The sequence below is a fragment of the Bos javanicus genome, chromosome 6 (genome assembly GCF_032452875.1).
Source record: "Bos javanicus breed banteng chromosome 6, ARS-OSU_banteng_1.0, whole genome shotgun sequence".
Taxonomy (NCBI): domain Eukaryota; kingdom Metazoa; phylum Chordata; class Mammalia; order Artiodactyla; family Bovidae; genus Bos; species Bos javanicus.
Genome location: NC_083873.1, coordinates 93,433,056 through 93,456,126, shown reverse-complemented (window position 1 = coordinate 93,456,126; position 23,071 = coordinate 93,433,056). Strand labels below are relative to the sequence as shown.

Below are 23,071 nucleotides of genomic sequence, written 5' to 3'. Positions count from 1 at the left end.
GAACACTAATCTTTCGTATCCTTGGTGGAGGTTTTCCCTATAAATATGAAGTTGAGCTATCACTATCTAACTAGCATGTGATTATTTTAGAAGAAACTTGTGTTATGTAACTTTTAAATAGCTCTTAGAAAATAGCTAAAGTAACAATGAAGAGAGCAAAAAGAAGGTTTCTTAAAAGACTGTGATTAAAATTTTTACCTGTGAAGTGGAATTTCACCGATTCTGGGAGACCTGAGAGAACAGAAGACAGAAAATCATTATATTGAACATCTGGGGGCCACAAATGGATAAATTGTCATGGTTTAAGGGGGGGCTTCTCTGATGGATCAAACGGCAAAAAATCTGTCTGCAACCTGGGTTCAATCCCTGGGTCAGTAAGATCCCCTAGGGAATGGATACCCACTCCAGTGTTCTTGCCTCATGGACAGAGGAACCTGGTGAGCTACGGTCCATGGGGTTTAAGGAAAGAACACCAGATTGTTTGCTAACATTATGTTGAATTTAATGATGCCAATACTAATTTTAAGTAACAAAAAGAACCACAGAGTGGAATAATTTTATATCACAGCAGTTAGAGTGATTTATAATAGATTCATTCAGGTCCCATTTTACCAGTACGTAAAATCCTACAAATCGGTAAATGTGGGTAATGTCATATATCACTGACAAGGCTTGCTGGTGGGTCAGTTTCACTGTAGAATTGAGTGATGCCTGGGACATTGATCTACACACTGTAACAGCGTGAGAGATTTATCTCGTGGCATTTATCCCATAGATTATACAGGATACAACTCTGCTCTCCCTAAAAAGTCTCCAGAAACACAGGTGAATATAGTGGATTTGGAAATAACTTCAACCTGGGCTGACATGTTGTCTTTTCCTCTAATCCCTGGATAACCTGAGTTTCTTGTAAAAAGTAGGTCTTATAAAGTTGGGGTTAGAGGATCATGAAACATTTTCACTGGCTGTGAGGTATCTAGCTAGGAAACACTGGGGATTAGAGAAGGAAATGGCATCCCACTCCAGTATTTTTGCCTGGGAAAATCCCACGGACAGAGGAGTCTGGCGGGTTACAGTCCATGGGGTCGTGAGGAGTCGGACATGACTTAGTGACTAAACACACACACAAACACTGAGGATACTTCTTAGAGAAGAGGTTTATCCCAGTGCTTAGGGATTTTCAATCTGAGTTAATTATCTTCTGGACAATTCCATCTATATAAATAGTGGCAAATATTACTTTAAAACTTTGCCATACTATAAAACATAACTCTGAAACTATTCAACCCATGTTCAACTCACCATTAGAAAACACCAACTGTTCTGCATGATTCAAGCTACTATACCAAAATAATTCTCTATATTAATTGTGTTGAAAGTGTGAAAGTGTTAGTTGCTCAGTCATGTCCTACTCTTTGCGACCCCATGGCCTGTAGCTCAACCAGCTCCCCGTCCATGAGATTTCCCAGGCAAGAATACTGGAGTAGGTTGCCATGCCCTCTTCTAGGGGATCTACCCAACCCAGGGATTGAACCCTGGTGTCCCACATTGCACACAGATGCTTTACCTCTGAGCCACAAAGGACATAACATCTTAAAGATCATAAAGAAACAGGCTTCAAGATTTTTAGAGGCATTCCAAAGCAGAGAAGTGTCAAGGCTGACCAAAAGTTCATCTGGGCTTTTCCGTAAGATGGTGTGGAAAAATCTGAATGAATTTCTTGGCCATCCCAGTATCTGGGGGAAGAGACTTAAAACTTGGCAGCTTTGAATACTCAGTCAAAGGGAAACATAAGCGGGTGGCAAGGATTAAGGCTGTCTTGACTTAATGGAAGGGCATACACTTGCTTGAATTAGAAATCGGAGTTACTCTCTTGGCCAACTTTTTCTTTTTTTAAAAGGTATTTTTTGTCAAATCCTGGTTTTAATCCCAAAAGGTGCCTGCATGGGATCCTTATCACTAGATTCCTCTCACACATGCCCATCTGCCATGGCCTCCTCTTCAAATCCTCTCTCTTCACTGCAGTCAAAGAGTTCCTTATGAAAAGCCAGCCCCCTGTATCTTAAAACCTCCACCAGGTTCTTCTTGTTCTTGGGATAAAGCTCCATGTCTCTGCAGGCTCACAGGGCCCCTGCCCTCTCTCTTCCCATCCAGGTTCATCCCCACTCTGCTCAACCCTCCACATTCCAGACACAAAGACTTTTTTCAGTCCCCAGAAAGTCACATTCTCTCTCTCCCAGGGCCTCTGCACAGGGCTGCATGTCCTTCTTTCCAGAATGTTCTCCCAAAGATCCCAACACACACTCAGCCTAGTTAGCTCCTACTCACCCCTCCACCATCAAGACCTCCCTGAGGCAGCCTCCAGTGTACCCTTAGTCTAGGTCAGACTTGCTACATCCAGTTCCTTATCTTTAGCCTGCATATCTTAGCCTTCCGAATCTTTTATCTCAGCCTGCAATTGAACATCCCTTACTGAGGGATGAACTTTCTTCCTTATTTTTAGAGCACTTATCTCAGCCTGCAATTAAACCTCCCTTAGTGAGAATATTTCTCAAATTTTGTCTCTATACCTAGATCCCCAAACTTGCCAAGATGCCTTTTTTTGCTCACCACTAGCTCTCCAAGGCCTCATTCAGGCCTGGCCATTTAGGAGACACAAAATAAAGATTTATTGAAAGTATGCCATGAAGCTTCACAGAGAGCAGTTTGGGCATCTCAAAATAGAGGGGAATAAAAGCATTACCAGCAAAGGAGAAGGCCCTGATCTCCTGGAGGTGGGGGGCTGCAGTGGGAGGACGGTACATGATGTTGCCCTGGTTAACGTCTTCCTGGGAGAAATACCGGATGGGAGAGTGAGGCTGGTCCCTGTGTTCGATGATGCCTGAAAAGAAAGAGAGTCTGCATGAGCATCAGCAGTAATTCTGATGGCTGACAATAATTAGAGACATAAAGCTGCCTTTTCCACTGGTGGAAGTCATCCTTCAGGAACAATTGCTCTCGAGTTGTTCTTGGCATACTATTCCCTGGTTATTCAAGAAAGGGGTAACTCTGAAACCCAAATACTCTTGCCTAGGATTCGTTGCAGGCTTCCTGGGTAGCTCAGCTGGTAAAGAAATCGCCTGCAATGCAGGAGACCCTGGTTCAATTCCTGGGTTGGGAAATTCCCCTGGAGAAGGGATAGGCTACCCACTCCGGTATTCTTGGGCTTCCCTGGTGGCTCAGATGGTAAAGAATTCATCTACAATGTGGGAGACCTGGGTTCGATCCCTGGGTTGGGAAGATCCCCTGGAGGAATGGCAATCCACTCCAGTATTCTTGCTTGGAGAATCCCAGTGGATAGAGGAGCCTGGTGGGCTACAGTCGATGGGGTCACAAAGAGTTGAACACAACTGAGAGACTAAGCACAGCACAGCACAGGATTCATTGCTCACAAACAATAGTAAGATGCAAACTACTGCCCTCTAATGTAGCTTAGACCAGGGAGATCCTCACAAGTCATAGACAATGAATGGTAATTATGAGATTCTCTCAATTAAATTCAAGTTCAAAGGTGAAAGTCGCTCCAAAATGGCACAAACTCCTGGTGAGGCTGTAAAGACTGTTTTTCAATCCACTTTCTTTCCTTCAGAAACTCCATAGTCTCTGTGATGATTTCTGGCAACAATAACGTGGATCTTGATTATTCAAAGAACTGGATTACCTTTAAGTTACAAATGTCTTAGGGGCTGAAGATATGCCTGTGGTTTCTAAATTTCACAGGTACAGAACTGATGGGCTTCCCTGGTGGTTCAGCTGGTAAAGAATCTACCTGCAATGTGGGAGACCTAGGTTTGATCCCTGTGTTGGGAAGATCCCCTTGGAGAAGGGAATGGCTAACCCACTCCAGTATTCTGGCCTGGAGAATTCATCTGGGTGACCGATAACACTACTGTAAATATATTTGTTTTTTTTGAAGCTCACAGGGTATTAATATGTAGGAGCACTACGTAAACTTAAAGAAGTCATAAACAGTATTTATTCCCTTGGTTAAAAAGAAAGAGGAGGAGTAACTTATCCACCTGAGGGAAAACTGAGTTTGTGTGGGTCAGCCCCCCGGGTTGTCTGGCAGAGCTCCTTGTTCTTTGTGGTTGTTCGGTGCTAAGTTGTGTCTGACTTTGCATCCCTATGGACTGCAGCACCAGGCTCCTCTGTCCTCCACTATCTCCTGGAATTTGTTCAAATTCATGCTCATTGAGTCGCTGATGCTCTCATCTCTGAAGATGATGATCTCATCCTCTGCCGCCCTCTTCTTTTGCCTTCAGTCTTTCCCAGCATCAGGGTCTTTTCCAATGAGTAGACTCTGCATCGGGTGTCCAAAGTACTTGAGCATCAGCTTCAGCATCAGTCCTTCCAATGAACATTCAGGGTTGCTTTCCTTTAGGATGGACTGGTTGGATCTCCTTGCAGTCCAAGGGACTCTCAAAAGTCTTCTTCAACACCACAGGTTGAAAGCATCAGTTCTTTGGTGCTCAGCTTTCTTTGCGGTCCAACTGTCACTTCCGTATGCAACTAGTGGAAAAACCACAGCTTTGACTATGTGGACCTTTGTCAGTAAAGTGATACCTCTGCTTTTTAGTACACTGTCTAGGTTTGTCATAGATTTTCTTCCAAGGAACAAGCGTCTTTTAATTTCATGGTTGCAGTCACCATCTGCAGTGATTTTGGAGCCCAAGAAAATAAAGTCTGTCACTGTTTCCATTGTTTCCCCATCTATTTGCCATGAAGTGATGGGACTGTATACCATGATCTTAGTTTGTCCTTAGCACATGCTGACTCTGTTCCACTCTCTCTCATGAGAGCCTCACCAAGGCAGGCTCTGTCCCTACAGGTGTGCTTAGATCTGTCCAGCTGTGCCTGCACATGGGGGTGGGAGGGAAGCTCAAAGAGTGATGAAGTTATTTGCACACTGTGCTCTCCAGTACCGCTCTGTCAGTACCAAAGCTGACACATTCATCTCCACCTGTCCGACCATAGTGTCTCCCTCTCAACTGGCTCTAAACTCAGAGGTGATGAATAACTGTTACTCCTTAAATTCTCAACAAGTAGAAGAAGACAGAATTCCAGAGCTTTGAGGGCTGGTCAACAATAGAAGACAAAGAGCATCACTCAAAAGATCACTTACTGCCTGTCTTACCTTGATTTGGATGCAGCGGTAGAGTGATGTTGTATATTAGCTTTCTGCTTGGCCTCTCAGAGTTTACGAAGGAGAGAGAATGAGGCTGAATCACAGTCAGGCCATCTTCCCGAGCCTACACAAAATTTGAGAGGGAAGAAGAAAAAAATGGCATGATGAAAACAAAAGCCAGAGGCAAAAACAAAACCCATTAAAAAAAAAAAAACAACTTTTTCTGGGTTTTTTAATTCGTCACAGAGAGCAAAATTTTCTCTGAGAGTTCAAAAGAAGGATTGGTTCTCCCACATTGCAGACTTGTCCCTGCCTTAAGCATCTCACGGGGTTACAGAGCTCTCTTGGGGTCTTGCACCTGACCCTTCTCTCCCCTGCCCTTGGCCTCCTGGGTTTATGCCCGCACATGCTGTGGGAGTCCCAGTATGATCACTTATTCCTGGTTAGAGCTCACAGCGGTACATGTTTGGAAATAAACTATCACAGTTGGTGATTCTACTGTTCACAGCTGGATCCTTACAGCTCTATTCCTCTAATTTAATGGGCTAAGATGGTATCTGGTGAGAATTTCTCCCAACCCCCCAGCTTGCTGACGGGAACTGTGATGCATTCTTTTCTTTAACTTTGATGGTTTCCAATGGCTAAAGATGAACTTGCCTCAAATGCCAAAGAAGCTCACCATTGGAGTTCAGAGGTTTAAGAGCTACGTGTTTATTAAAGCTTATAGAAATAGTATTTCCCTTTGTCTCCATTGTACTGTTCTAAAGAACCAGATATTGCTTTCCACTTCTAGCTTTCAGGACCCAATGAAGGAGTCAAGTGAAATTAATTGGAAAGTCAGTGTGTGTATAGCTCTCACTATCCATTCGCCTGTGTGGGTTCACAACCCATTAACAGTGACAACATTAAAAAAGACAGAGAGATTCAGAATTCCATGACCAGGCTTAACAGAGATTTGGGAACAGCAGCAGAAACGTACTGGAGAGGAATTGAAAAGGAGAGTGAACATGGGCCCTTTGCCTAGGTCACATATTGATACTAAAACAGAACAAAAATATCTGGTTCATCACAGGCTCTTTCTAATTGACCCCTGAAGGGTTAGAGTTTGACATGCTCTCCTGCTCTTTCATACTGTTCATAGACTCACTGGAAAAGACCTTGATGCTGGGAAAGATTGAGGGAGAGAGGAGAAGGGGACAATAGAGAATGAGATGGTTGGATGGCAACACCGTCAGTTTGGGCAAACTCCAGGAGATCGTGAAGGACAGAGAAGCCTGATGTGCTGCAGTCCATGGGGTCACAGAGTTGAACATGACTGAGCGACTGAACAACAAACTGCTCTTCCAAGCTCTGCTACTTTCAGAAGGAATTTCCCATCTAGGAAAGGAATAAGAAGGGCTCAGGAAGTCTCATGGAGGAGGGCATGGTGTTCTTCCTTTTAACCATGAAAAGACTGAAGGTTCCAGTTATTTTGTAATTGTCCCCAAGCCATACTTGTCCTGGGGAGAGGCAGCACTTGCAGGCTAGGACAACCCCTCTAGTACAGAGTCATATTTCAAGTCATTGCTCAGGTCTGGAATGTAATGAGCAAGAAAAATCAGAATTGCAAATAGCAGCTGGTCTCTCTAAAATAAAACGGGGAAGGGCAACACAAGAAAAATACATACCCTATGCAAGGTGTTTACAGCCCATGCATGTGTGCACACATCTGTAAACACATACACATGTAGGCACAGATACGTGGACAAAAAGTGTAGGCTGAGCGCACTGTTCAATACCGTTTGCCAACGTTTACTCTCAAAACCATCAGAATAACTGAACATTCTCAAGGTATTATGGGATATTTTTGAAAATCTAGATGTCCCTAAAACAATAAAGTGATAGGAAAAGAGAATTACTATGAACACAGAATAATGGAAAAGAGAAATGCATTATAGCCAAGAAAGCAGACATTTTATTACAGAATTTATTGATATAATTTCTTTACTAACAGAAATAGACACTAAGTAGAAAAAGCAAGGACTTGATTCTCTCAAGAAAGCAATATTGAGGTGGAGGTACATCAAAGCATAATCAATTTTAATATTGGCTATTTGGAATGTTCAATATTTATCAATGAAACAGTAAGAAATATGAGATTAAATTTCATGGAAATCATTATAGAAGACACTTTTCTATTAAACTATCTGTCAGCATAAGAAGATTACAGAATAATGGCTTTCATAATACCCATATTACCTCTGAATACATCCAGAATCCAATCACTTCTCCCCACGACATTGCCACCACCCTGCGGGGAGCTAGATCCCACACCTGGCCTCCCACCATGGCCTCCCACCTGCTCTCTCTCTCTCTCTCTCCTCAAGAGTCTACTTCCACACAGCCGCCAGTGGATGCCTTTAAAAAGGCCATTAGGCCCCTGCTCAACACCCTGCAATGGCTCTCCATGTTACTCAGAATAAAGTTAAGTCCCTCCAGTGGTCTGTGTGGCTGGATACAATCTGTTCCCCTAATCTACACCGCCCTCCACCCCATTAACTTTGCACATCTGCATTCATGCAGATTCTTCTTGCTTTGTACTCACTTTAATCCGGCCAGACTGATTTCCTTGCTGTTTATCTAAGCATGCTCCTAGCCTGATGCCTCTAAATGCATGGTTCCCTGGGTCAGGAATCCCCTTTCCTAAGGGATTTGCACAGCTCTCTCTCTTCTTCATCTCCTGCAAATCCTTCTTTAAATGTCATTGTCCTGACAACTTTTTACAACCTAGGTCTTCCCTGCTACATTTCCAATCCTCTTGACTCTGATCTACTTTTACTTTTATAATAATGCTTCTCCTTAACATGCTACATGAGAGTTATTTATTTTGTTTATAACTTATTGTCTATTCATTTAAACTCCATGAGAACACGGTTTTAGTTTGTTCATGGATCTCAAGCACCGAGTGTACAGTACATGGGAGTGCTTGATAAAAATTAACATAATGTTGTAAATCAACTATATTTCAATAAAAAAAGAATACAGTCTGTATTATGTGATCACTCAATCTCCAATGTCTTCCACAGAATTTGGCATAAATTAGGGGCCCAAAAGTGTTTGTGATTGAATAACTGAATGAATGGAGAGGTAGATGCTTACCCTTAAACACATACATGAATATACCATATATGAATTTAGCATATGCATTCATAATGTGTCTACCAAATATGTACAAAACTTGTGTGGCTAGGTGAACCCAAATCGCTGAATTGAGAATGCACTTTCGTCACAGATTAGTTTGTATGTCCTACAGTAATGGCCCTAATTAACGTCAAAAGAAATATAAACCATGTATATTTTAAGAAATGAAACGATAGCCTGATCACATTTTTTAGACTAATTACATTTAGTAGATCACATTTAGTAGACATTTAGTAGCCTGATCACATTTAGTAGACTAATCTCTGTGATACACTAAATTACACAGGATAGACCTAACTTGAGACTCTCAAGGTTAAGTGTGTTTAAAAGTTGTTAGAGGTTCCCAGCCACAGAGCGAGAGTGACGCCATCTTCATGGCTCCTGGCCCATTTATTTTCCTTCTAAACTCAAAATAACACTGCATTAGCATTTGGCAAGAAATGTGTATGCACATTTTTCTTTACACTTTTGAGAAAATTCTGATCCAAGTTCCTCTAGTCAGAATGATGAATTATAGACTTTCTACTGTTGCTGAATTATGATTTCTTTAAATGATGGTTTATGGTGTAAATGCCAATACCAGCTATTCATTAAATACTTTCTGTTTCCCCTTTTATGTCTATGTCACGTCCCAGACCCATAATTTCTAAAACTCTACCTGCTATCTTTGTTGCGATTCAGGGCTGCTGCACCACTTTGGAGTGTAATTATGTGGACGCTAACTAAAATGTGGATCTCTGATGATTCATTGACAAGGACTTCGTGCTTGTGGCTCTGTCTAGAAGAGGGGTTCTGGCATTACATGTCCTGTAGATATAGGGTTATGGTGGAATTGCTAATTGTCTCAACTAAGCTTCATGCACTAATTTAGCTGTCACCTTGCTTCAAACTTTTCCATGTGTCCACACTCCTTCCTGCACAAAGCCCCTCTGTGATCCAGCTCACAGACCTCCACACCCCTAGTCTCCTCCACCTCTCTGATGTCCCCAGTCCTACTGAACTGCTGGCAATTTTCCCAACAATCATATTGTCTCTCTCCTCTGGGTCTTCATATGTGTTCCTTCTATGCTTGGTGATGCCCTTTGCCCTCACCTCTCAAATCTTTCCAACCTGTTCCCCCATCCCCAGTCTTTTTGAATATTTGCTACTTGTCTTTCTGGAGTCAGCATAGACATCACTTTTACCAGGAAACTTTTATAATAGAAGTGAAAGTTGCTCAGTCATGCCTGACTCTTTGCGACCCCATGGACTGTATCAGATCCGATCAGATCAGGTCAGTCGCTCAGTCGTGTCTGACTCTTTGTGACCCCATGAATCGCAGCACGCCAGGCCTCCCTGTCCATCACCAACTCCCAGAGTTCACTCAGACTCACGTCCATCGAGTCAGTGATGCCATCCAGCCATCTCATCCTCTGTCGTCCCCTTCTCCTCCTGCCCCCAATCCCACCCAGCATCAGAGTCTTTTCCAATGAGTCAACTCTTTGCATGAGGTGGCCAAAGTACTGGAGTTTCAGCTTTGCATCATTCCTTACAAAGAAATCCCAGGGCTGATCTCCTTCAGAATGGACTGGTTGGATCTCCTTGCAGTCCAAGGGACTCTCAAGAGTCTTCTTCAACACCACAGTTCAAAAGCATCAATTCTTTGGCACTCAGCCTTCTTCACAGTCCAACTCTCACATCCATACATGACCACAGGAAAAACCATAGCCTTGACTAGAAGAACCTTTGTTGGCAAAGTAATGTCTCTGCTTTTTAATATGCTATCTAGGTTGGTCACAACTTTCCTTCCAAGGAGTAAGCGTCTTTTAATTTCATGGCTGCAGTCACCATCTGCAGTGATTTTGGAGCCCAGAAAAATAAAGTCTGACACTGCTTCCACTGTTTCCCCATCTATTTCCCATGAAGTGATGGGACCGGATGCCATGATCTTCGTTTTCTGAATGTTGAGCTTTAAGCCAACTTTTTCACTCTCCACTTTCACTTTCATCAAGAGGCTTTTGAGTTCCTCTTCACTTTCTGCCATAAGGGTGGTGTCATCTGCATGTCTGAGGTTATTGATATTTCTCCCGGCAATCTTGATTCCAGCTTGTGTTTCTTCCAGTCCAGCATTTCTCATGATGTACTCTGCATAGAAGTTAAATAAGCAGGGTGACAATATACAGCCTTGACGTACTCCTTTTCCTATTTGGAACCAGTCTGTTGTTCCATGTCCAGTTCTAACTGTTGCTTCCTGACCTGCATACAAATTTCTCAAGAGGCAGATCAGGTGGTCTGGTATTCCCATCTCTTTCAGAATTTTCCACAGTTTATTGTGATCCACACAGTCAAAGGCTTTGGCATAGTCAATAAAGCAGAAATAGATGTTTTTCTGGAACTCTCTTGCTTTTTCCATGATCCAGCGGATGTTGGCAATTTGATCTCTGGTTCCTCTGCCTTTTCTAAAACCAGCTTGAACATCAGGAAGTTCACGGTTCACATATTGCTGAAGCCTGGCTTGGAGAATTTTGAGCATTACTTTACTAGCATGTGAGATGAGTGCAATTTGTGCGGTAGTTTGAGCATTCTTTCGCATTGCCTTTCTTTGGGATTGAAATAAAAACTGACTTTTTCCAGTCCTGTGGCCACTGCTAAGTTTTCCAAATTTGCTGGCATATTGAGTGCAGCACCTTCACAGCATCATCTTTCAGGATTTGGAATAGCTCAACTGGAATTCCATCACCTCCATTAGCTTTGTTCGTAGTGATGCTTTCTAAGGCCCACTTGACTTCACATTCCAGGATGTCTGGCTCTAGGTGAGTGATCACACCATCGTGATTATCTGGGTCGTGAAGATCTTTTTTATACAGTTCTTCTGTGTATTCTTGCCATCTCTTCTTAATATCTTCTGCTTCTGTTAGGTCCATACCATTTCTGTCCTTTATCGAGCCCATCTTTGCATGAAATGTTCCTTTGGTATCTCTGATTTTCTTGAAGAGATCTTTAGTCTTTCCCATTCTGTTGTTTTCCTCTATTTCTTTGCATTGATTGCTGAAGAAGGCTTTCTTATCTCTTCTTGTTATTCTTTGGAACTCTGCATTCAGATGTTTATATCTTTCCTTTTCTCCTTTGCTTTTAGCTTCTCTTCTTTTCACAGCTATTTGTAAGGCCTCCCCAGAAAGCCATTTTGCTTTTTTGCATTTCTTTTCCATGGGGATGGTCTTGATCCCTGTCTCCTGTACAATGTCACGAACCTCATTCCATAGTTCATCAGGCACTCTATCTACAGATGTAGGCCCTTAAATGTATTTCTCACTTCTACTGTATAATCATAAGGGGTTTGATTTAGGTCATACCTGAATGGTCTAGTGGTTTTCCCTACTTTCTTCAATTTCAGTCTGAATTTGGCAATAAGGAGCTCATGGTCTGAGCCACAGTCAGCTCCTGGTCTTGTTTTTCCTGATTGTATAGAGCTTCTCCATCTTTGGCTGCAAAGAATATAATCAATCTGATTTTGGTGTTGACCATCTGGTGATGTCCATGTATAGAGTCTTCTCTTGTGTTGTTGGAAGAGGGTGTTTGTTATGACCAGTGCATTTTCTTGGCAAAACTCTATTAGTCTTTGCCCTGCTTCATTCCGTATTCCAAGGCCAAATTTGCCTGTTACTCCAGGTGTTTCTTGACTTCCTACTTTTGCATTCCAGTCCCCTATAATGAAAAGGACATCTTTTTTGGGTATTAGTTCTAAAAGGTCTTGTAGGTCTTCATAGAACCATTCAGCTTCAGCTTCTTCAGCATTACTGGTTGGGGCATAGACTTGGATTTCTGTGATATTGAATGGTTTGCCTTGGAAACGAACAGAGATCATTCTATCGTTTTTGAGATTGCATCCAAGTACTGCATTTTGGACTCTTTTGTTGACCATGATGGCTACTCCATTCTTCTGAGGGATTCCTCCCCACAGTAGTAGATATAATGGTCATCTGAGTTAAATTCACCGATTCCAATCCATTTCAGTTAGCTGATTCCTAGAATGTCGACATTCACTCTTGCCATCTCTTGTTTGACCACTTCCAATTTGCCTTGATTCATGGACCTGACATTCCAGGTTCCTATGCAATATTGCTGCTTACAGCATTGGACCTGGACTGTATAGTCCATGGAATTCTCCAAGCCAGAATACTGGAGCGGGTAGCCTTTCCCTTCTCCAAAAGGTCTTCCCAACCCAGGGATCGAACCCAGGTCTCCTGCATTGCAGGTGGATTCTTTACCAGCTGAGCCACAAGGGAACCCCAAGAATACTGGAGTGGTAGCCTATCCCTTCTCCAGGAGATCTACCTGACACAGGAATCAAACTGGGGCCTCCTGCATTAAAGGCGGATTCTTTATGAACTAAGCTATCAGGGAAACCCTGATGAGCCTTGATATTTCTTTTATAATAGAAAACTACTAACAGGACTTTTAAAACAAAGAACAGTTTCTCCAGCTAGGTAGAGCTCTAAACTGGCTAAACATTTATACCCAAACAGCAATCATCAAATGGATATAAACCTGAAAATCCATTCAGGTATTCAGTGAGTACCTAGTGGCTCAGTGGTAAAGAATCTGCCTGACAATTCAGGAGATGCGGGTTTGATCCCCGGGTAGGGAAGATCCCCTGGAGAAGGAAATGGCAACCTACCCCCGAATTCTTGCTGTATAATCCCATGGACAGAGGAGCCTGTTGGGCTACCATCCAAGGGATTACAAAGAGTTGGGCATGACTTAGCAATTGAACAACACCACTCAGGGAGTGGGCCCATGATTGGGATGCTGCAAAAAGTTTAGCAGCAATGGATGGGAGGTTAGGGTAGATTTCATCTAATCTTCCTTTCACTCTGGTAATTTTAATTGCTTTTTCAAATCAATGAGAAATGTGTTCACAGGGCTGGCATGCCTTGGTGACCGCAGAGTCTGTGTTCCAAGATAGGCATTAAGTCAAATCTCATCCAGGTGGCACTAGTGGTAAAAGCAAACTCGCTTGCCAACGCAGGAGACCTAAGAGACGCAGGTTCAATCCCTGGGTCAGGAAGATCCCCTGGAGGAGGGCATGGCAACCCACTCCAGTGTCCTTGCTTAGAGAATCCCATGGACAGAGGAGCCTGGCAGGCTACCGTTCATAGAGTCACAAAGAGTTGGACACGACTGAAATGACTTAGCACGCACGTAGGTAGCATCAGCCCATCTCCTCCAAGCAAAAACCATGAGCCGTCCCACCCAACTCACTGTCATGTGGAGAGAAGATCCTGGAAAGTGTTGGGGTGTTTCCAGAGCGTGAGGTAAGATGGCAATGTTGAACAGGCGGCTCTCCAGATGGGCGTGGGCCTCTGTGGCGCTGGACACCTGCAAAGAGATGGCACGCTGGTGAGACTCTGATGGGCAGAGTAGTTTGCCCGTGTTTACTTTTTCCCTTTCAAACCATTTGTCTTTGAATTCTATATGCTCCTGCATTACAATCTTTGTTCTGCTCTTCATATTTTAAGATTCATTTAAAATAAACATTTTAGGCAATTCTGAAGTTGCAGGAAAGTATAAATATGGAATAAAAACCATCAAGAATTTCACTACTGATAAATAGTAATGAATATACCATTGCATTTCAATTTAATCTTTTTGCTATGCATATGTGAATCTTTATATATAAGTATATATTCTAAATATTTACTTAATATTATGGTATTTTGCTATATCATTAAACATTCTTGAAAACATAATTTTGATAGCTATAAAATGTCTCATTATGAACATATACAACACATTACATAAGTGATGTTTATTCCACTTTAATCTTTACCCAGTGCAGATATCTACAATTAGATTATAAATGCTAAATCCCAGCCTCATCACTGCAAGGCAAGATTAAAAGCATTTACAGTTAGAGTAGTGGTCACAAGATCAATTTCCTCCTGTTTCAAACATACTGAAAAATGATGGTTTGCCCATGCAGTCTCTCCCCTTCCTCAGTGCTACTTAGCCACTCCCTTAAATGTGCCTTCTTTCTTTATTCCTTGTGCTTGTTAGAAGAATTGGTCAGGCCCAAGTGGCCATGTGGAATTGCATTCAGGTGGCGCTGGTGGTAAAGGACCTGCCTGCCAACGTGGGAGACATAAGACTAGGTTTGATCCCTGGGTGGGGAAGATCCGCTAGAAGAGGAAATGGCAACCCACTCCAGTATTCTTGCTTGGAAAATCCCATGGACACATGAGCCTGATGGGTTACAGTCCATGGGGTCGCAAAGAGTCAGACACAACTGAAGCGAATGAGCATACACGCACATGTATGAGAAGGGGCAGGGTTTTGTAAATCCTGAGAAAAAGGCAGAACAGCAGCCCTTTCTCTATGTCTTCTAAAATTACAGGAAAGCTTACTTCTCTGCAGAGCTCAAGTTGCAGAATATCTACATGTTTCCAATAAGACATCTCATAGTGTCGCCATAAATAATATTAACAACAAAAGCTTAGAGACAGCGACAGAGCATTTATCATAGCCTCAGCACCGTACAAGCTAATTTTCAAAAGTTTTTTTACTGAATACCCACCAAGTAGATATTATTGTCTCCATTTTTACAGACGATGAAACTGAAAGTAAAAAAGTTATAGGTGTCAAGGTCAAAAGCCACTAAGGAGCAGTATTTAAAACTAGGTCAGTGGGTTCCTGATCTTCCTACTGACCACAGTGACTCAATTTGGAAGCTTTAGGATATTAGGCCAGAGGAAGATACGTTCTCCTATCTCTTGAAGAAAAGGAATGGAACTCTGCAGGTAGTGAGATGTGAGCATACTACCAAGCAAGGGACTCAATTCTAGCTTCCCTAGCAAAGATACTGCTATAAAATATTTTGGTCCTTTTCAAACCACATCCCCTGAGGCTGTGTCAACGTGATCTGAATAAGCCCAAAACCAGGGCTCCTTCCTTGGCCTGCTTTCTTCTCACTATGCCATGCTCTAATTTTTTCACACCATTCGCATTGCATAAATCCCAAGTCTTAGACGCAAAGTAACAGATGGACTGCATTGACGGCTCATGACAGCATATCAACATTAAAATGAAATTAAATCCATGCAACTCATTGTATTGCATTTTCTGCTTGAAAGGAAAAAAAGGGACAAAGAGAAGAACCATTAGAACAGCATCTTTTTAAAAATAGTCTAAAATCCCAAGGGACACTAAAATGATGAATGGGAAAAGTTGCTAGCCATTTATTTTAGCACATAGCTACAGAGTCTGTGTTACTTCACATCAAACTATAGGTAAGCCTATCAAATAATGAGACTTTAAAAACATACACACCAAAGCTTCCACATGCAAGAGAATATGATCTGAGAGAATTGTTTCATACTTGAAATAAGGATGTTATCAGTATTCAAAATGCACTTATTGGAAAGCCTTCACAAAACATGTAAGAAAACTGAGCTTGTTACTTCATAATTTGTCCTTGTTTTAACCAAAAATAACACTACTCTTCTTTCTACCAGATATGAGTCAGCATGACTTTTGGCTATTGGGTTATATTTTAAAATTCACTTCCCAAGGATTTGTCATCATTGAAGATTCACCTCCCAAGGATTTGTCATTATTGAAGACTGTCATTATTGAAGATATTCTAAAGAATATTCCACAGAGTTTGAAGGAGATTTCAGGTAGGCCTTTTAAATACATTTTGAGCAAAACGTGTGAAGACTCTCCAAAGGGAACCATTTTCTAAGTAATGATGTTTTAGGTCTTAAACTCAAGTGAATTTGTTTTCCAAAAATCAATAACTTTTGCTATTTTATAATAACCTACTTAGTAACCGACTTGCAAAAGCAATAAATATCATTTTAGCAGGTGCTGAGAATCTCTTTCCAGGGAAATGCTCCATATTGATGATGTTCTTCATATTGATGCCTATAAAGGCAAAGGCAGGTCTGAGGATTCTAGTTTGCCGAGGTGACTCCTTTTGATTGAGGTCTTTGCCTCTGTTCTGACTCATTACCTGAGGACTGCTGAGTCCCCAGCTGCTAAAATTGAAATATTAACTTGGGCAAAGGGCACATCATGTTTGCGCACTCACTGGACATTCAGTGTGCTCAGTGTAATCTCATTTTAATGATTTCCAGGTTTATTTCAGGCAGCTCTCTGGGAAAGCACATTTTTCAACACAATATAAATTGGACGATGAAGATATGTGCACCAGGCATCCGGCACAGAATGGATGATAATTTTTTTAAACTCTCTATTTTGCATTGAGGTATACCCAATTAACAATGTTGTGATAGTTTCGGGTGGACAGCAAAGGAGCTCAGCCATACACATGACGTCAAAGTGTCAGTTGCTCAGTCGTGTCTGGCTCTTTGCGACCCCATGGACTGTAGCCTGCCAGGCTCCTCTGCCCATAGAATTCTGCAGGCAAGAATACTGGAGTGGGTTGCCCTTTCTTCTCCAGGGAATCTTCTTGACTCAGGGATCAAGCCTGGGTTTCCTGCATTGCAGGCAGATTCTTTACTGTCTGAGCCATCAGGGACAAATATGTATTCATTCTCTTTCAAACTCCTCTCCCATCCAAGCTGCCACATAAAAATGAGCAGAGTTCCCTGTGCTAAACAGTAGGACCTTGCTGCTTATTAGTATGGAAAATAATTTTAACAAGGTGAGCTGTAGTGATAGTTTATCCCCATCGGATTCCAAGCAAAGGAAATGGGCTCAGACTTAGCAGGATTGTTAAGTTGCTTTGACTGATCACCATGAGGGCCTCTTTAGATTTTCTCTGATGCGTTCCTAAATTCTTTTCTGTATCTGTGTTTAAAAGTTCTTTCTCATTCATACTTCCTCATTCCTTTGCATTTCTGTTCAATTATTCATTTCTGAATTGTCCTTGACAGAGGTTTCTCTAACTGTATGGGTCTTTCCAAAGATACAGATTTTGTACTTATTTACCAAGTCTAGAATCTTATAGTCAATTCCTCTTTTATGTCTATCGATGTTTACCTTTTGCTTCTCTCATACTTCACCAGCTTCTTGAATTTAGTATTTAGCCCATTCATTTTCATGCTTTTCTGCTCAATAATAAGAGCTTAAGGCCATCAATTTTCTTCTGAGTATTACTTTGTCCACATCATTTAAGTTTTGATATGTTGTTTCCTCTTAATCAATATTTCTTAATAGTTTTAGAATTAGGAATTATTTAGAAATTCCAAATGGCTTGATTTTTTTACCCTTTTATTATTAATTTCTAATCATTTCATAACAGAGAATGTGCCCAGTATAATTTCTTGTTCTGTAATTTACTGACAGAATAAATTAAACCAGCCTTATGGTCTGGTTGCCACAGTTTGCTCAGGCTACTCTAACAAAAACACCATAGACTGGGTGGTTTCTAAATAATAGAAATGTAATTCTCACAGTTCTGGAGGCTGGAGGTCTGAAATCAGGGTACCAGTATGGTTGGGTTCTGGTGAAGGCCCTCTTCTGGGCTGTAGACTGTAGGTTTTTCATCGTATCCCCATGGAGAGCAGCAGAGATTGGAAGCAAGTGCTCTTGTGACTCCTGTAAGTAAACTAATCCCGTTCATGAGGGTACAACCCTCGTGTGTGTGTGTGTGTGTGTGTGTGTGTGTGAATTCCTCAGTCATGTCAGACTCTTTGCAACCCCACAGACTGTAGCCTGCCAGGCTTCTCTGTCCATGGGATTTGCCAGGCAAGAATACTGGAGTGGATTGCCTTCTCCAGACAACCCTCATGACCTCATTTAATTCTAATCAGAGGCACCACCTCCATATACCATCACATAGATGGGTAAGATTTCAACATATGAACTTCAGTTGGACACATTCAGTCTACAGCACTGGTATTTGACTAATCTTAATAAATGATAGTCACACACCCTTACATAGTAATAGGCAGTATTCTAAATGCTTTATCTGTATTAACTCATTAAATCCTTACAACTCATTAAATCCGTACAATCCTATTTTACAGATGAGAAAACTGAAGTTCAAGGATTTCGTCCAAGTAATTTTTCCAAAGCTAGTAGGTGGCAGAAGTAAAACATAAACCCAATGAGTTTGGCTGCTAAACCCATGACCTTATCATAAGATGGTAAATGTTTCAAAAACATTTGAAAAAAGAAAATAAGATTTTTTTTCTCCATATGGCATTTTAACATTTTGAAAATACTTTTTGCCAAACACTTTAGCAATTATCCATTATAAATCTCTTTGCTATGAAATGATGTAGAGATCATAAGGCTGAATTGGCAAATTAATTAAAAATAAGTCTCTTGATGCTACTAGTTACATTTTTTCCACTCCCAAATGTGACTTGCAGGCAATCATAGAAAATGACTTGGATCATTTATAAATAAGGGTGAAGATTTTCATCAGACCATCCAGATATCAGAAAATTCAGGAAGCAGAGGGTACCTGAAAGCGGAAGGAGTCACTCTGGGCTGGGACCCCTGAGTGCCTGTACCACACGATGCCTTCGTTGATATCTTGCTGGGTGAAGGTGCTGGTGGGAGTTGCTGTCCTCCCATCAGGCAGGTGCTGCCCTCCATCTGCAGGGCTGTCTGCAGGCATATTAACCAGAAGGACCACCTCCCCTAGGAAAAGCACATAGTTAGTGAGGACCCTGGGAAAGGGAAAAGTCAATCAGAACTCTCATCTACTTCTCTATCACTTTTTTAAACAGAAAAGATATGGTACATTTCTTTATTTTTATTTAAGGTGAAGGAAAAGACATAAACACAGAACTCAGTAGATGTCATCAAAACCACCTTTAGACAAAAAATACTCAGTCTTTCAGTTAAAAGAGCTAAAAGCCATTCAAAGGCAATTCATGTATGAAGTTACTGACTTGTATCTATTAAAATTATATAAGAAGACTCTAATAGCCATGAACATTGCAAATACTGGGCATTGAATAGATTCATTTCTACCCCACAACTTTCTATGAACAGAAAATGTTTTCTAACCAGGAAACTTTTGGTGTAAACAAAAGGGGAAACTAGGAAAAGATCAGGAAGAGTTCTATACAATGAAAATAATAATAGCTAATACTGGAATGCATATGACAGGTTCTGCATGAAGCACATCGCATAGTGGTTCAAACCCAGCTCCACCACGTAGAGCTGGGTGAGCTTACTTATGTACTAAAGTCTCTGTCCCTCATTGGTGAAAACAGAATGATAGTACATACTTCACAGGTGCTTAAAAAGAATGTTGGTTATCCTTATCACTGTGTTACTGAATCCTCCTGAAGATGCTATTATCATCTGCATTTTAAAGACAAAGTAATTTGTGCTCAGGAAAGTTCAAGAATTTGTTTGAGGTCAGGCAGATCTGAAGTGGAAGAGCTGGGATTTGAATCCGCATCTCATTTTCCTAGTCATGAAACTCTGTTACCCATCATTACTTTATGTTCACAGACCAACATTTACCTTGATAAATAACTGATCATGTTTGTTCCTCCTTCACTCTCTAAACTTTATTAGAATTGAGGTAATGAAATCTACATCTAAACACCACCACCACCACCACCAATCTGTTTCTATTGTTTGTTCTTCACCTGGAGCTACTATTTTCTTAAAGTGAGATTGCAAATTCAGAGGTGTTATAGAAACAATCAAAATTTCACAAGGAGAATGTTCCTTCAAGGGAAGGCCAAGGAGAAGAATGGATGAGGTTTAGGAGGGAGGGGACATGGGTGTGTACCTAAGGCTGATTCTTGTTGATGTTTGACAGAAAACAACAAAATTCTGTAAAGCAAGTATCCTTCAATTAAAAAATAATAAAAAAAACAGAAGTCACATTCTTGTGAAAATGAATCTAACAGTAAATCTGAAAGAAGCCTCTCTACCACTCTGATATGAAGAGGGAGAGAAGAGTGTGTGTGTGTGTGTGTGTGTGTGTGTGTATGAGAGAGAGAGAAAGAGAAAGAAAGAAACTGTACATATCTTTTAAATGTTATGTAGAAAAAAAACCAGATCTTAGTGCATGAGACATATTGGGCAATTAACAGTACACTTTGATTACCCTAGAGAAATTAGTTTTCTTTCTCAAAGCAAATACTGATTCTAATATTAACATGCACTAAATTCAAGTTGAAAATGAACATAATATCCTGGATAGTGATGAAATACTGAAGTAATAGAAAAACATCAATATTCTTATTAAAATAATCATGTGTAGAATCAACTCACTCTATTTCTTTCTTGGACTGTTTCTCATTTGTACCTAAGTCACAAATTCCATTACCCATCTCTTGCTGGTTCAACTTCTGTTCATAAGACCTTGTTAATAAACATGCTTTCCCAGGATGTGGACTGCTTACGAATGTGGGTAGTTGCAAAATATTCTGAGAGGAGATTTCCACAATGAAAATATGGAGAATAGAAAAATATCTAAAGATCAGTTTCCTAGATATTCTGCTTTATAACAGGAAAGCTAATTAAGCAGGGTTTTCTTAACAAGTCCTAATGAAATAAACCTATTTTCCAGATTAAAAAAAACCCATTGCCCTACTATGCAGATTAACAAGAATCATAAGATATTGACTAATCCCATTAATTTCAACTCAGTAAACAGTCAGTGAGCACCTTCTAGTTGCTAACTACTGTGGTCAGCCCTTTGGGATGGGGGACTCAAAGATCAGCAGGATGCAGTTCCTGCCTCTGGAGATCAGCCCCAGAAGCAACTGGGAGCCACTGTGAGAGTTTCAGTAGGTTAACGGCAAGAACTGATTTTTAGTAGAACACAGAATGTATGTGAAAGTTCTGTGAAAGAGGCTGGATTTTAATTTAGAGAACCAATAACAACAGTAGCTAATATTTATGTGGACTGCTGCTGCTGCTGCTAAGTTGCTTCAGTCGTGTCCAACTCTGTGCGACCCCACAGACGGCAGCCCACCAAGCTCCGCCGTCCCTGGGATTCTCCAGGCAAGAACATTGGAGTGGGCTGCCATTTCCTTCTCCAATGCATGAAAGTGAAAAGTGAAAGTGAAGTCACTGAGTCGTGTCCAACTCTCAGCGACCCCATGGACTGCAGCCTACCAGGCTCCTCCGTCCATGGGATTTTCCAGGCAAAAGTACTGGAGTGGGGTGCCATTGCCTTCTTTGACCAATTACAAAGTTGCTGGAAAAACCCAGATGAAATAAATTCAAGTAATAGAGGTAAGATCGGAAAGACATAAACAGATACTAGAATCATTAAAGAAGTGGAAGCAACAGAACTTAACAAGTGTGTCTGTAAAGGGTAAGAAAGAGAGAGGAATCAGATAATCACCTATTAGGTTGGGTGATGAGTAAGGAAGCGAGCCCACTAATGGGATAAGCTGGTAGAAGAGAAGATGAGGAATTCAGCACTGGGTATGTGGAATCCAAGGTCTCTTTGTGATAAGCCCACAAGCAGACAGGGAGAAATACCAATATTTTGTGGGGTTCACTCCTTCTAGGTGAGAGCTTTTGCATTGTAACTCATCTCTGCTTTTATCATCGTATAACAAAATACAAGATGATTCTTTAAATATATGAAAATCCAGGTTTAAAAAACAGTCCAGGCTTAAAAAACAGAAAACAATATCTACTAGTGTTTTCCTTGATATTGAAGTCAATATTTTAACCAAGAATCTTGAAGGGAAAAGGTAATAGGTTTTAAGAATTAGAATCTCATTGGAATCACAATGAATTACTTTGGGGTTGAGATAATTTGCATTGAAGTTTCCTTACACTATCTAAATAACTTAGAGTCAGCAATGTAAGTCAGATTCTCCCTCAAATGATACTCAAGTTACTTCAATAAAACCATCTCATTTAATTTACTCTCAAATCTGCTAAAGGTACACATATTAATCAACTTGCCTAAACTTACATTTGAAAAAAGTGGTGAGTCTGAATGTAGGTCCTTTATGCATATACTACATGAGCAATTTACTTTGGACTCAGTCACACAGTCAGGTCTTCACCAAAGCCTAAAGCTCAACCGGAACATTCCAATGTGATGAGGGAGTGCATAGTAGCTAGGGTGGCACTGGGGTAAGGGCTCCATAATTCACAAAACCAGGATAGATGGATGTAAGTAGATTTGTGTTAAGTGGGCTTCTGGTTCCCACCACCTTTTTTGCTCTTGAATGGCTCCTAAGGGTAATGTGATTTGATTATTACCAGTGGGGAACTCTGAACACACAGAAATAGGATTATGTTCCTAGGAAGAAGTTAATTAAGAGAGTTATGGAAGAAAAGGGTCAAAATCTAGTCTGTATGGCATTTATCAAGCTGAAATGGCTCAAAAATCACCTCAGTGAGCATAGACTATTGGGATGGGATACCTTTAAGAAATTTAACTTCTTGATTGTTTTTATGATCAAGATAAAGGTAAAGAATTTAATACATCAAATGAGTCAAAGATTTTTAGAGCTGAAAAGACTTACACATTGTCTAGCTTAAAATCAGTGTGTGAAATATGGCAAAGTTGAAAAAGGTCTGTGAACTAATTAGTAGCATTGTAGTAGTGCTGATTTACTGGTTTTGATTATTGTTCTATGGTGGTGGTGGTGGTGGTGGTTTAATTGCTTCATCATGTCCAACTTTTTGCCACCCCATAGACTGAAGCCTGCCAGGCTCCTCTGTCCCTGGGATTTTCCAGGTAAGAATACTGGAACAGGTTGCCATTTCCATCTCCAGGGGATCTTCCCCACCCAGGATTGAACCTGGGTCTCCTGCATTGCAGGCAGATTCTTT

At 41.0% G+C, this 23,071-nt stretch overlaps 1 protein-coding gene and 1 long non-coding RNA gene across 3 annotated transcripts in view; one reads left to right on the top strand and one right to left on the bottom strand.

Annotated features, from left to right (window-relative positions):
• The window catches only part of LOC133249749 (uncharacterized), a 29,711-nt gene extending 11,181 nt beyond the window's left edge, over positions 1–18,530 (top strand). For both annotated transcript variants that reach the window (XR_009737082.1, XR_009737081.1), the window contains exons 2-3: positions 15,835–15,999; positions 18,316–18,530. This is a non-coding gene — a long non-coding RNA (uncharacterized LOC133249749). The remainder of the gene's footprint in view (positions 1–15,834; positions 16,000–18,315) is intronic.
• FRAS1 (Fraser extracellular matrix complex subunit 1) overlaps positions 1–23,071 on the bottom strand; it is a 538,610-nt gene that overhangs the window by 125,899 nt on the left and 389,640 nt on the right. Inside the window, exons 31-35 of the mRNA XM_061420570.1 lie at positions 18,759–18,937; positions 13,586–13,702; positions 5,174–5,288; positions 2,744–2,881; positions 199–231 (exon numbers count right to left, since the gene is read on the bottom strand). Of these exons, the coding sequence (XP_061276554.1) occupies positions 199–231; positions 2,744–2,881; positions 5,174–5,288; positions 13,586–13,702; positions 18,759–18,937 (582 nt within the window). The remainder of the gene's footprint in view (positions 1–198; positions 232–2,743; positions 2,882–5,173; positions 5,289–13,585; positions 13,703–18,758; positions 18,938–23,071) is intronic.